Below are 13,180 nucleotides of genomic sequence, written 5' to 3' on the forward strand. Positions count from 1 at the left end.
TTCTTTTTTTTTTCATTTAAATTAAAGGAAAGTGATCTTTTTATAAAGTATTAAATGAGAAAATTATCATACATGTTAGTATATATATATATATATGTTGTTTTTTTTTAATCACGAAAAGTGATTTTTTTTAATTATATAAAAAAAAGGATAATAAAAAAAAAATAATAATAATGATTTATTATATCCGACTAAATATATTACTCTTTTATAAAAACAACTTCTATGTCTTTGTTTTATCTTTATATATTTCTCCATAAAAATATTTAATCTCCTTTTTTAATGTGTTAATATTAATAAATGTTTAGTCGAGTTTCACCAACTATTTCTCTTGAAGGCATTTTCAAATGTTGACTTTTAATATGTGAAAAAATCTTTTATGAATTATAGATATATAAGCCATCAGTTAATAAAAAATCTTATTTTATAAATGTTTATATTCTTCTTTGTTAATATCACCTCTTTTGATAAAAATTTTGGATAATAAATAATTTGTCTGATTAAAAATGTTTCTTTTTTTTTCTAAAAATTTTTGTATTACTTAAAATTATAAATTTCTACTATAGAATTATATTTATTATATACATTATGTTTAACAAATATTATGCTTTCTTTTTTTCTCTTTTTTTTTAATTTTTTTTAATTCTAAGTATATCAATGTATTTACAAATCATTTTTAATATTTTGAGATATATACATTTATGTATAATTTGAAAAAGGAAAAATTAAGTTTTAGTTCAATTTAATTTAAGGTCAACTTATATTATTGAAAATATACAATGTGTTAAACAGGGTAAGATTTACCTTTTAACAGTAAATAAAAATTTTTAGAATAATGTGTTTATTTATAGATTTGCATGTTTACTTAAATATAAATTATTTTTATAAACAATTTCTTATAAAAGTATTGTAAAAAAAAACAAAGTTATAAAATGTTGTTCGTTGATAATTAGTATATATTTATTATATTTTTTTGTCTTTATTTTCTTTTTTTTTATATATAAAGAATAAAATTATACTTATTATATATAATGTTATAAAAAGAAGAGTTAAGAATATTAGTAATTTTTATCATACAACATTAAAGTATAATAAACTTTAATGCATTATATCAAATTAGATTTCCTTTAATCCCCCTTCATTTTATATAAATCATGTAATTATTTGTTTCAAATGTTTTATAACTTTACTCATACCAATACTATCACATTATTTTACCTCATCTTGTTAAATTAACTTGAAATAAGCAAAACTTTCATTTTGATTTATTTATACCTTTTAACTTATGTTTATGATATTTCAATATACTATTTTTATAAAAAAAAATATTACACTTTGATAAATTTATATGAATTAAAAGTTTTGTTAATATTAATAATTTATTTACAAAAAAAAATGTATAAATATATTTAATCATATTTTAATCTATAACTTATATATAATATTATTATTATTAATAAAAAAAATGCCAAAAATATATGTATCTAGTAATCAAAGTTAACAAAATTATATATTTTTTTAATCATTTTCTGTCATCAGTTAAAATGTAAACCACGTCTAATCATTTATCTTTATATATATATATATTTTTTTTTTATATAATATTAGAAAGACCTTCATTAAATGTTTAATCACAAATATGAACTAAAAGTTATAATAAAAAAAATACTTATCTTTTTTCATTAACATTACCAAAAATATTCATTTATATATACTTTCCATTTATATTATTCTTCTTCTGGTCACAGAAATAGTCTTTTTATCACCGGAAGTTATTTAGAGATATAGGCAAAAACATATATATATACTTGTATCCGTATACATTTATAGTATATTTTATTAAAAAAAAATATATATCCTTCTGTAAAGGAAGGAGAAATATAATAATAATAAAAATCTGAATTTGAAAACATATTGTCAAGTACAAAAGTTTAAAGTTTTTTTTTTTAAAACATGAAAAATATCTTTAAACTTTTTTTCATCAAAAGTTGTTTGTATATAGTTAATAATTTTTTCAAAATTTATTTATTAATATATTACATTTTTGAACATGTGGTAACATTTATAACATTTATTTTAAGATACAAACATACATTCTCATTAATGTTATATGTCGGAACTTTATCTTTCTTTTATCTATTTACAAATATGGGGGTTTATATTATTATTATCATATTCTCGGGATTTTTACAATAAAATTTAATTTTTTTTTAAGGAAAAATGATATATATAAATAATAATAATAATAAAATTATAAGATTTCAGGCAATAAAATATATTCCTACGTCATTTAAATATTTTATAGAAATTTTTAATAAAAAAAAAAAAAGTTAGTGTAGTAAAAAAGTTTAAAAATTTATCTTAAAAAATACTAATAAAACAAAAATATTTATTTTTACCTTTCATTCACTATTGAGAGATTTTTGCCAAACAACTCACTTTTTTTTTTCTACAATTGTCATCTTCTGAAACGTTCATTCTCTTCTAAACAATAAAGTGGTTAATTTTATTCTTAAAATATATAAAAATATACTACATATTATTTTATGAGATATTTTTCATTTAAAATTATTTTTTCTATATAATAATAGTAATAATAATATATTTTTTCAGGATTCATTTAATATTATCTTATCAATACCAGGTGGTCAAAAAAGTGTTAATTATTTACCCAATCAACCAATAAATTGTACTATTTCAATTTTAAACAATGTTGACTTTATCAAGCTTAGCGGCATCCCAGGCCGCCCCTTTTCAGTCAACTTTTAATTTGGGGATTGGACATAATAATACTACCAATAATAATTATTTCAATAACACTTCTCATTTTGATAGTTTGGACAAAAATTTAACAAATAATTTTTTACCCATACAACACACCACCACTGTTAAACCTTTTTTTAATCATACACATTATAATAATTTTAATTATCAGCAAGATATTGTTTCAATTATTGGACTTTATAATAATACAGCTCTTACAATGGAAGAATGTTACCGACAACTAACAGCTTCCGGTTTTCCTATAACTAATCCTGATCCATGTATGTTTTTTTTAAAAAAAATTATTTTTTCTTATTTTTAAAAAATTATTTTTTTTTTATTTTAGCATCAGGAAAAATTTGGTGTAATGCAACGTGGGATACAATTTTATGTTGGCCAGCAACACCAGCTGGTCAATCAGCAACAATGAAATGCCCAGACTTGAAGGCTCTTGATACTCGGAAATACTTAACTAAATATTGTCATGAAAGTGGAAGGTGGCTTGGTAAAAATGGTTCTGATTGGAGTAAATTGTCTGGATGGACAAATTTTTCTATGTGTTTTCAGGATGAGGTTGCTGCTATCTCAAGATCAATTGGCTCATCAATAGAGGTAACCTATTTTTAATTAAATATAATTTATATGTTGTTTTTTTTATATATATATTATAGTTAGCAAATGACATTGCCAGATATATAAGATATCTAGAATTTATTGGTCTTTTCTTATCAATTGTTTCACTGGTACTAGCTTTAGCTATATTTGCATCATTTCCAAGATTGCGGGTGTTTCGAAATATGCTTCATATACAATTAATGATAGCTATCCTTATGGTTTCCTTAATTCGTTTCATCCTTTATATAGATCTCGAATTTACAGATAAATTAGCTATTCTAGTAAATACAGGAAGTCAAGGTAATGGAAATACCATAAATACATTAAAATATGTCTGTGAAAGTATGTATATATTATTAGAATACTTCAAGTCAGTTGGTTTTAGTTGGAGTTTTCTGGAAGGATTTTATTTACATAATCAATTAGTTTTTGCAATGGTTGATAGAGATCCAAAATTACCAAGGTATATATTGGCAGGTTTTGGAGCTCCTGTTATTCATACATTAATATGGTTAATTATTGTTATTAAAAAATCAGATGGAAAAGTTAAAAGATGCCTTGGTAATTATTATTTAATGCCTGAATTTTGGATATTAGATGGTGTTAGGTTAGCACAGTTAATTGTTAATACAATTTTTGTTGTTAATGTTATTAGAGTTTTATGGAAAAAAGTTCAAGAAACACATAATAGTAGTGAAATGGATAGAATGAAAAAGAGTGTAAGGGCAGCATTTATGTTAATTCCTTTATTAGGTATACCAAATGTTATGCAAACAATTCCATTAACACCAACAGAAAATAATATATTTTTCTTTGGTATATGGACATTTGTTGCTAGTGGTTTTTATATGTTTCAAGGACTTGTTATATCAATTATTTTTTGTTTTACAAATAAAGAAGTTCAAGCTGCTTTATATACATATTATACACGTTACAAATTACGTCATACATCTACTCATGATTTAAGAAGAGGTTCTAAATCACAAACATCACATTATACAACAAAAATTGGTAATGGTGGAACTAGAAATAGTTCTATTATTAATAATGGAGGAAAAAAATCATCTGGTGATTCAGCATCAAATCTTTTATTACCAACAGCTAGGGTATCCTTTCAAAGTAATGATAGATCATCAGTTAATTCAGTTCATCTTAATAATAATGAAAGTTTAATACCATTGCAAAATGATAAAAATATAATTGTACATTCTTTATCGAATAGATGTCATGATAATAATAATGATTCTACAGTCTTATTATATGGTAGAAAAAATATAATTAATTTACCATTAGATGATAACGGAAACGCTAAAGTTTAAGATAGAAATCAATTTTATTTAAATATTAAATTATTAACAAAGAAGAGCTAACAATTTTTTTTTTCCTAAAAGCCAAAAAATGATTTTGTATTCAAAAAATGAAAAAAGATCCTTTCAGACGTATCTCTCACTTTATAGATATAATCGTATAATTTGTACAGGTTTATGAATTCTTTAAAATTATTACACCAAATGTATTCAATTATAACGACACTTTTTAAATAATATATAATTATAAATATTAATATTATTCATTTTTTTTTTAAATTACACATTTTTTTTTTCTAAATATTTTTATTATTTACATTCATTTATTAAATATTATATATAAAAATTTTTTTTTTATAAATTTGTAATCATACTTTTACCTCTTATAACGAAATTATATTAGAAAAAAATTGGAAAAAAATTTAGATTTTGATTCTAATCAAGAAAAACTTCTAACTTTCAGTCATATAAATATCGCATACTTTTTTTTTTTTTGTCTATTCTTATTAAAGAATTTTTCTTTTGGGAGCTTAATTAATTAAGTTACAAAAAAAAAGGAGGAATAATTTATATTAAATAAAAATATAATCAAAATGGATTCTGAAATCAAGAAGAAGAAAAGTAAAGGTAAAAAACGAACATTTCCATATGATAATGGATCTAAACATGAACCTAAAAAATACTTTACCAACAATTATCAACAACCATTTAACGATGTTTTCTGTAGGAATGACCAATATTTATCATATAATAATGTTAATAATTATACAAGTGGAGTACAATATTATGGAAATTTTTATAATAATATGTACAATGAAATGTTACCAGATCCAAGATCAGGTTATTATTGTAATATATTAAACTCTCCACAAATAAATAATGGGTAAATTTTTATGCAAATTGAAATAAACTTATAAGCATATATATATTAATTTATTTTTAGATATCCATATTTAAACTACAATCAGTACTATAATAATAGAATTAATTACACTTATAATTCAACTTCATACATCCAACCACCTTTAAATGTCTGTACAAATATTTTATCTAAAGATTCATTGTATATTACAAATATTCCATTTGAATGTACAAAATTTGATATATTTGGCATTTTTAATTTTAATAATTTAATTGCTAGAAATACTATTAATGGTGAACCAAGAATAAAATTATATAAAGATCAACAAACGAGAGCATCATGTTTGATTACATTTTTGTCACCAGAAGCAGCAGCCTATGTTAAAAAAACAATGGATAAGAAGGAATATCCTGGTTCATTTAAAAAAATGAAGATTAAATATGCCAAATATAAAAATAGGACTTCAGACAATTTTATCAATCCTCACAACGATCATAATAAAAATTCTATAACATCGAATTCAAAAAATATCATATCTTCAATACAATTGCCCTCAAAAAATAAAACATTACCAAATAATGATAAGAAGATGAAGGAAGATGAAAAAATTGTTGGTGGTTACATTGCACGATTTGAGACAAAAAGTGATGAAGAAAATAAAGAGGAAAATTATGATAAAAATGACAATGAAGTAACCATAATCGCTGAGGTAACTCGATTTACTCAAGATTGGAAATGTGAAACTTGTGAGACGTTAAATTATTACTACCGAGACAAGTGTTACCATTGCAATGAGTCTAAATGTGAAAACAAATAAAATCATAAAATATACTTAAAAATAGTTTTCTACCCCTTGAATTTCTGTAATTTTTAATATTAAATAAAAATAATTTTATAAAATAACAATTTTATTTTTTTATAACAATGATAAATTTTAACAATCAAAAGAAAGTTACAGGTGAAGGAGAATTATTTAATTTTCATCACCAGATTCCTCATCATCTTCATTGTTGATTTGGAAGTATTTAAGTTCATAGGTGTTTTTGTTTGAAGCAATAACACGGAGCCAATCACGAAGAGAGTGCTTCTTAAGATATTTCTTGGTAAGATATTTAAGATATCTCTTGGAGAATTCTTTTTCAGAAGTTACGGTAATAGAGTTCTTGGTGGCTTCAACTTTAATACCTCCAACTTCAAGTTGTCCAGTCTTTCCCTTGTATTTGATGGCTTTTTGTAAGTATTCTTCCTAAAAATTTGAAATGGTTATCAATGATCAGGATTTAATAGGGACCGTCAGACACCCTAAACCCGAGAGCTTACCAGAGACGGAAACTCTGAGAAGCAGGTGGAATCATGTCCAATAAGAACTTACAAAATTAGCAGTCTTCAAGATACCATCTTCAACTGGGTTTTTACAGTCGATGGTGAATTTGTAGGTTTGCTTCTTTTTAGAAACTCTTTTGACAGCTTGTCTTTTAGCAGTTTTCTTAACAGCAGGAGCCATAGTAAAAATTAGTTACCCTTAAAAAAGAAAAATTAATAAATAAGTTCAAAAAAAATTTTAAATAAAAAATGACAATTCATGTTAAAGAAGAAACCAAAGAAAATTTAATGTATAAAAAATTTTAATTAAGAAATATATACATTACACCAATGTATGAATATTTTCTTTGTATGAAATAGACTAAATAATTTTGGAAAAAAGTTTCACAATACTGTTAATACTATATTTTAACTTTAGGGTGCATTTTACTTCATATTTATCTCAAAGTGATATTTTTTACTTCAATGTTGGCGCTTAGTTAATCAGTTGACATTATTTTGTGTTGTTTATTAAAAGTTAAAATATACGTTTCTAATTGTAAATATGGGTGTTGTAGATGAAGGAACACGAAGATTAATTAGAAATGAATTGAAAGATGCTATGGATACATATCATATGTGTTATAATGTGTAAGTTTATTTATGATAAATATTATATTTATTTAATTATTCTATATTTAAGTCAAGTAACAAATTTTTTAACAGATTTATTTACATCTTATGATAAGGTAAAAATTAGATCATATGTAGATAAAATAGCTGTAGCCATGAGAAGTGGATGTGTAGATGTTAAAGCTTTATCATTAGAAAGTCTAAAAGTTATTTTAACACATTTATCTACTGCCAAGGATGATAGACTAAAAGTTATAAATGTTTTTAAAGATCAGTACAAAGATGGTGAGGAAACACCAAAGAAAAAGAGTTTTATTCCAACAGAGGAAGAAATATGTGGTATTCAAACAACTAGATTATTAACAATAAAACGACTAATGGATGACAGAAGAAATACCATTGTAAATAAAATTCCTGGACAACTTAAAAATATTCAAACATTATATGGATATGCAAAGTTGGATTATCTTGTCTCAATTATTGGATGTGCCTTTGTAGATAGTAAAAATAAGTATAAAATAGAAGATTATGAATCAATGATACGAATGAATTTATCAAAAAATTGTGAATATGGGGATGGTATATTATCTATTGGAACACCTTTGATGTTCACGGGTTATTATGCTGATGGTGTAATAAATGTAATAAAAATTGAGTTACCTCCATTAATTAATGTTCCAAAAGAAGTTATAAATAATAAAATAAGTATGAGTGATAAGTTTATATTCTTGTCCGAAGTTAATTTAGATAATGGCGATACTTTAAAATCTATTCACCAATTGTTATCAGGTTTCAGTCAAAGTCCACCAAAATGTCTTGTGTTAATGGGAAATTTTATTAAATCACCATTAAGCACAGGATCTTTTGAAGAGTATTCAGATGGATTTAGGAGACTTGGAAATATTTTCAAAGATATTATAAGTTTATATCCAATTTGGAAAGATGTAAAGTATGTTGTTGTTCCTGGAGACCAGGATATTCCATCATCTGTTATATATCCAAAGTTACCAATACCTCAATTTCTTCAAAAATATTTTATTGAGGGACTGGACATAACATTTACATCCAATCCAACAATTATTACAAATAAAGGACAACGAATACTTGTATGTGGATCAAATAATGTTATAGAAAAAATGTGCCGTGATGCTTTTCACATACCTCATGATGTAACAAAGATCAGTGATCAATTTGTTGAAACAATCATTCGCATGAGACATATTCAACCATTACCAAATTACATTTCTTTGATTTCTCCAGCATATGATGATTTGTTTTCACTGGAAAATTTACCTGATATGATTGTTCTTGGTGATCGTTTTAAATCATATAGAAGTACAGTCGGTGATTGTTTAGTAGCAAATCCTGGACAATTTACCAAAGCAAATGGATTCGAGTTTCTAGTTTACTATCCTCATGATAAAATTTGTGAATATTCGGCAATTGATATGGCCTTAGAATAATTATATGGGTACCTATTGTTTTTATCTCTTCACATTTTTTTAACAGTCTAATTGATTTGATAATGAAATTTTCTCTTGTATTTATAAATAATAAATTATCAATTAAAAATGATGTCAAAGAATTTTTAAAAAAAGAAATTTTTTTTTTCAATACCCGATTACCAGTGAAAGTTGACATACAGGGTATGACTGATATATTTATAATATAAACTATTTGGTTAAAATACTGCTAAGAGTTTGTTTTGATAAAATATATGAAATAAATATTTATTGCATAAAAAAAGTTAAAATTTTTAAAATAATCAATTTAATTTTGTTCTAAAGAATATAACATCAGACAAGTATGGATTAAATTATATTTTGATTTAATAAACAAAACTTTTAAATAAATATGTTTTTTTTCATAACTATTTTTAAACCAACTAAAAACTTTATAACACTTATCAATAATAATTTTTTTTTAAATTGTTGTTATTCAAAGAATACAAATCTTTTTTTAATATCAAATCACTAAGTTCAAAAACCAATTATTAATAGTAAGGGAAGAAAAATTATTGTTGACAAAAGAAACAGTTGTTATGATTTTTTATATAATTAATTTTTTTGATAATATTGTTTTAAACTTTTATATTTTTAATAGTTTTTTAATTTATTAATATTTTAAATAAAATAATTATTACAATTCTTATGTTAATTTTAAATATATTATTTTAATTTCATAGTAAAAGTTATACTTTGATCTTTTCTGATTGTGTTTACATATTTTGATATAAATATGTTCGTGATAAATGATGTAAAAAACAACTTTTTTTATTGTTACTTTTTTATTTACTTTTAAAATATTTTAAAACAAGTGATATAATATAAGACTAATTAATTAATGTTTCTTTTGCAATAAATAAATGGATTTTTTACATATAAATTAAGAAATTAAAAAAATAATTTATCATTTAATATTGTTAGAAAAAAGATATTATATTAAAAGGATAAAAGATAAAAAAAACATTTTACATTAAAAATTAAATTGGTATATATAAGAAAAAAAAATTTCACGTAAATTTATCGTTTTCTTTGTCTAAACTTTTTATTTTAAACATGATAATAATGAATCTAAATATGAATCTTTTGATATTTTTTTAAGAATATGCTTAAGAAAAGTTTTAAAATCTAAGATATAATAAAAGTGATCTTATATCATTAAAAGATAAAATTAATAAAATCTTTATCATTTTTGATATGTGAATGGGACAAAAGCAAAAAGTATTATTGTATATAAACCAATCATCTATTATTCCATATTATAACATTGTAATATTTTTTTTTCAGTTTATCTAAATAAATTAAAACACTTAAAACTTTATATTGTATATGATTATATATATATAGATATATGTATAATATATCATATTCTTATGATTTTCTTTTATCATTACAGTTTATAATATCATTACATAGATTAAATTGTTTTTCATATAATATAAAACAAAGAAATAATGATGATATCATATTTTGGTATTATTGGCTATAAAAGAAACAAATTAATTGAAAATAATCATTTTTTAACGACGTTTCACATTCCGTAATATATCTTTTTTTCTGACCATAACTTTTTTTTTTATTTTTGTTAAAATAATCTATATTAAATATGGATTTTTTTAAAAATTTAAAACCAAGCGATATTTGTATTGAGTTACAAAAAGTTGGTAGGTTTTATTTTAATAAATTTCATATAATTGAAATTATTATTTTTAGATATTGAAGAAGATATGGGCAAAAATAAGGAATATTGTACGGAATGGATTAACAATGTACTTCAAAAGTGTAGTAGCAATTATCATGTAGAAGAACTATACAATGATCTTAAGAGTGGAATTATTCTCTCGGATGTAATATATGCATTTACAGGAGTTAAACTTAAATTAAGCCCAGAATCTTTTTTAAATAATAAACCTGTAATGATAATTAATTTACTTATGGTTATCAAAGCCATGGAAAATGATGGATTATTTTTAGTTAATAGTAATCCTATTGATATTTATGATGGAAAACCAAAAATTATACTAGGATTGGTTTGGCAAATGATGCTTCATTTTGATATTAGAAATGAAAATGTTCAACAATACCATAGTTTATCACGTTTTTCTACAAATTACTCACTTTTATTTTTACTAAAAAATAAATTTATTGAATTTCCTCAACAAAAGAAAAAATTAATAAATGCAATTATTGGTTCTATTAAATGTTTAACAAAAATTGAAATGACAGTTAAAAGTGTTATTGAAAGTGGGAAGTGCAATGAAATTATTTTGTATTGGTTAGGAGAAAAACTTTATAAATCATATGGAATTAAGATAAATAATTTTTCAAGTGATTGGCAAAGTGGTATTGCTTTTATGGCATTGATTCATATGTTTCGTCCTGAGTTAATTAATATGGAACTTATTAAGACAAATTCTCCAAAATTTAATATTTTGTTAGCTATTAAATATGCTTCAAAATATTTAGGAATAAAGAACAGATTAAAAGTAGAAGATATCTTGTCTGAGACTCCTAACGATGGTGCAATAGCATTCTACATCTGTCAATTTATAAGAATTGATTTAAAAAAAAATAGAATAAAGAGTCAAAGTGTTAGAAAATTATTAATTGAAAATAATGATACAACAAGGCAACTTTTTCCTCAAGAATTTCAATTACTGACAATTGATGAAGAAAATAACGGAAATGTTTTAACGGATAAGTATAATAGAAATTTTTATAAACCTGTTGGAAATAATATTCATGAATATCATAAAGAATATATTAGAGATTTAGGAGAAAATTATAGTTTGTCATTATTGGCAGATAGTTGTTTTTTTGAAACTGTTTCCTCTTTAGAAAATTTGGAATCTAAAAAAAATTGTGGTAGTTTTACAGATAATAATAATTTAGTTGAATTGGACGACAATAATTCAATGAATATTGTTTCATATATTTGTGATAATATTATATTTCAAGAAAATGAAGAATCTACAAATATATTTTATGAAAAAAGTATTATGTATAACATTGAACATCTTTCTTCATCAACGAAATTAGAACCAAAACATCATGTTGAAAGTAAACTTTCAACTAAAGATAAAAAGATATTGAATAATTCAATGAAAGATAATGGAATTTTTAGTGAGGTTCCTGAACAATCTGTTTTTAATTATTCAGATGTCAATAGTTACGGAAGCATTGTATATGAAACTGATCCTGAAGAATTTGAAGAAAAATGTTTAGATTATTATGCAGAGATACAAAACTCTTCAGGACATCTTGATGAAAGTGAGAAAAAACAATTTTCCAATTTCTTGGATTCAATTATTGTTGATTCATGTAAAAATATTTTAACAGAAGAGATTATCAATTTATGTTTAATGCCTTTGTTTATGTTACCATTTAATAAAGTATATGAAATGATGAATGGTGGTGAAACAAATGATAATATTTCTTCCGATATAAATATTATACATTCACATGAGCAAGAATCTCTAATGGCATCTAATAAGTTGGAAATTTCCGAAGATCAGCAAAATAAAATTAATTCTATGATTAGAAATATAGTTTTAGATGTCACAAAAATAACTGACGATCTTAGTTATCATTCTAATTTAGAAAATAAAATACCAGAAGGACAATTACTTAGAAAAATGATTGAAAGAAAAATTAAAAAATTATTTTACACAGTCGTTAATCCAATCTTTCAATAATTAACAACGAAATATTGTAAATATCAAAAGAGAATTTCAAATGAACAAAAAAATTGGAAATAATCTTTACATAATATTATAAAAAAGTTATAAATACAGAAACAAGAAATAATGAATATATTTATATGGATTTGATTTACAATCAATTGTTAAAATTTTATTGAGAATTTTGTATATAGTAATAGAAGAAAAAGTGTAGTTGTGAAGTACTTTTTGAACAATTTTAAAATTAGATAGAAAAAATTTACACAATAACTTATATTTAAACATTGAAAATATTTTTTTTAACAGCATTTTATATAGTTGTATAGTTTTATTTTACTAATTTTTAACTTTAGAATTTTAATATGTTTAGTTTTTTATTGAAATAAAAAAAATAGTAATATTTTTTTATTGATTTAAGTTGATAATTTGATTAAAAATGTTTTGATTTTATCAAATAATTACTAACTTTATTTTATTGTTAATGCTAGTTATTTATAAGATACTTTTGATAGACGT

General features: G+C 22.5%; 5 protein-coding genes across 5 annotated transcripts; 4 read left to right on the forward strand and 1 right to left on the reverse strand.

Annotated features, from left to right (window-relative positions):
• Positions 1-2,983: 2,983 nt before the first annotated feature.
• On the forward strand, positions 2,984-4,697 carry SRAE_2000140700 (PDF receptor; the record flags this gene model as incomplete). The annotated part of the gene is made up of 4 exons (XM_024652356.1): positions 2,984-3,044; positions 3,110-3,375; positions 3,435-3,985; positions 4,034-4,697. 4 exons carry the CDS (start codon positions 2,984-2,986, stop codon positions 4,695-4,697), a joined length of 1,542 nt encoding a protein of 513 aa, XP_024505941.1.
• A 581-nt stretch (positions 4,698-5,278) lies between these two features.
• SRAE_2000140800 (RNA recognition motif domain and Zinc finger, RanBP2-type domain and Nucleotide-binding, alpha-beta plait domain-containing protein) lies at positions 5,279-6,364 on the forward strand (the record flags this gene model as incomplete). Its single annotated transcript, XM_024652357.1, has 2 exons — positions 5,279-5,568; positions 5,629-6,364. The coding sequence occupies 2 exons, from the start codon at positions 5,279-5,281 to the stop codon at positions 6,362-6,364; spliced, it is 1,026 nt and encodes a 341-aa protein (XP_024505942.1).
• A 156-nt stretch (positions 6,365-6,520) lies between these two features.
• SRAE_2000140900 (Ribosomal protein L22e family-containing protein) lies at positions 6,521-7,051 on the reverse strand (the record flags this gene model as incomplete). The annotated part of the gene is made up of 2 exons (XM_024652358.1): positions 6,521-6,793; positions 6,920-7,051. The coding sequence occupies 2 exons, from the start codon at positions 7,049-7,051 to the stop codon at positions 6,521-6,523; spliced, it is 405 nt and encodes a 134-aa protein (XP_024505943.1).
• Positions 7,052-7,414: 363 nt separating this feature from the next.
• SRAE_2000141000 (DNA polymerase epsilon subunit 2) lies at positions 7,415-8,945 on the forward strand (the record flags this gene model as incomplete). The annotated part of the gene is made up of 3 exons (XM_024652359.1): positions 7,415-7,500; positions 7,553-8,187; positions 8,230-8,945. 3 exons carry the CDS (start codon positions 7,415-7,417, stop codon positions 8,943-8,945), a joined length of 1,437 nt encoding a protein of 478 aa, XP_024505944.1.
• A 1,645-nt stretch (positions 8,946-10,590) lies between these two features.
• On the forward strand, positions 10,591-12,679 carry SRAE_2000141100 (Spectrin beta chain, erythrocytic; the record flags this gene model as incomplete). Its single annotated transcript, XM_024652360.1, has 2 exons — positions 10,591-10,648; positions 10,698-12,679. The coding sequence occupies 2 exons, from the start codon at positions 10,591-10,593 to the stop codon at positions 12,677-12,679; spliced, it is 2,040 nt and encodes a 679-aa protein (XP_024505945.1).
• Positions 12,680-13,180: the final 501 nt, after the last annotated feature.

The sequence above is a fragment of the Strongyloides ratti genome (assembly GCF_001040885.1).
Source record: "Strongyloides ratti genome assembly S_ratti_ED321, chromosome : 2".
Lineage (NCBI taxonomy): Eukaryota > Metazoa > Nematoda > Chromadorea > Rhabditida > Strongyloididae > Strongyloides > Strongyloides ratti.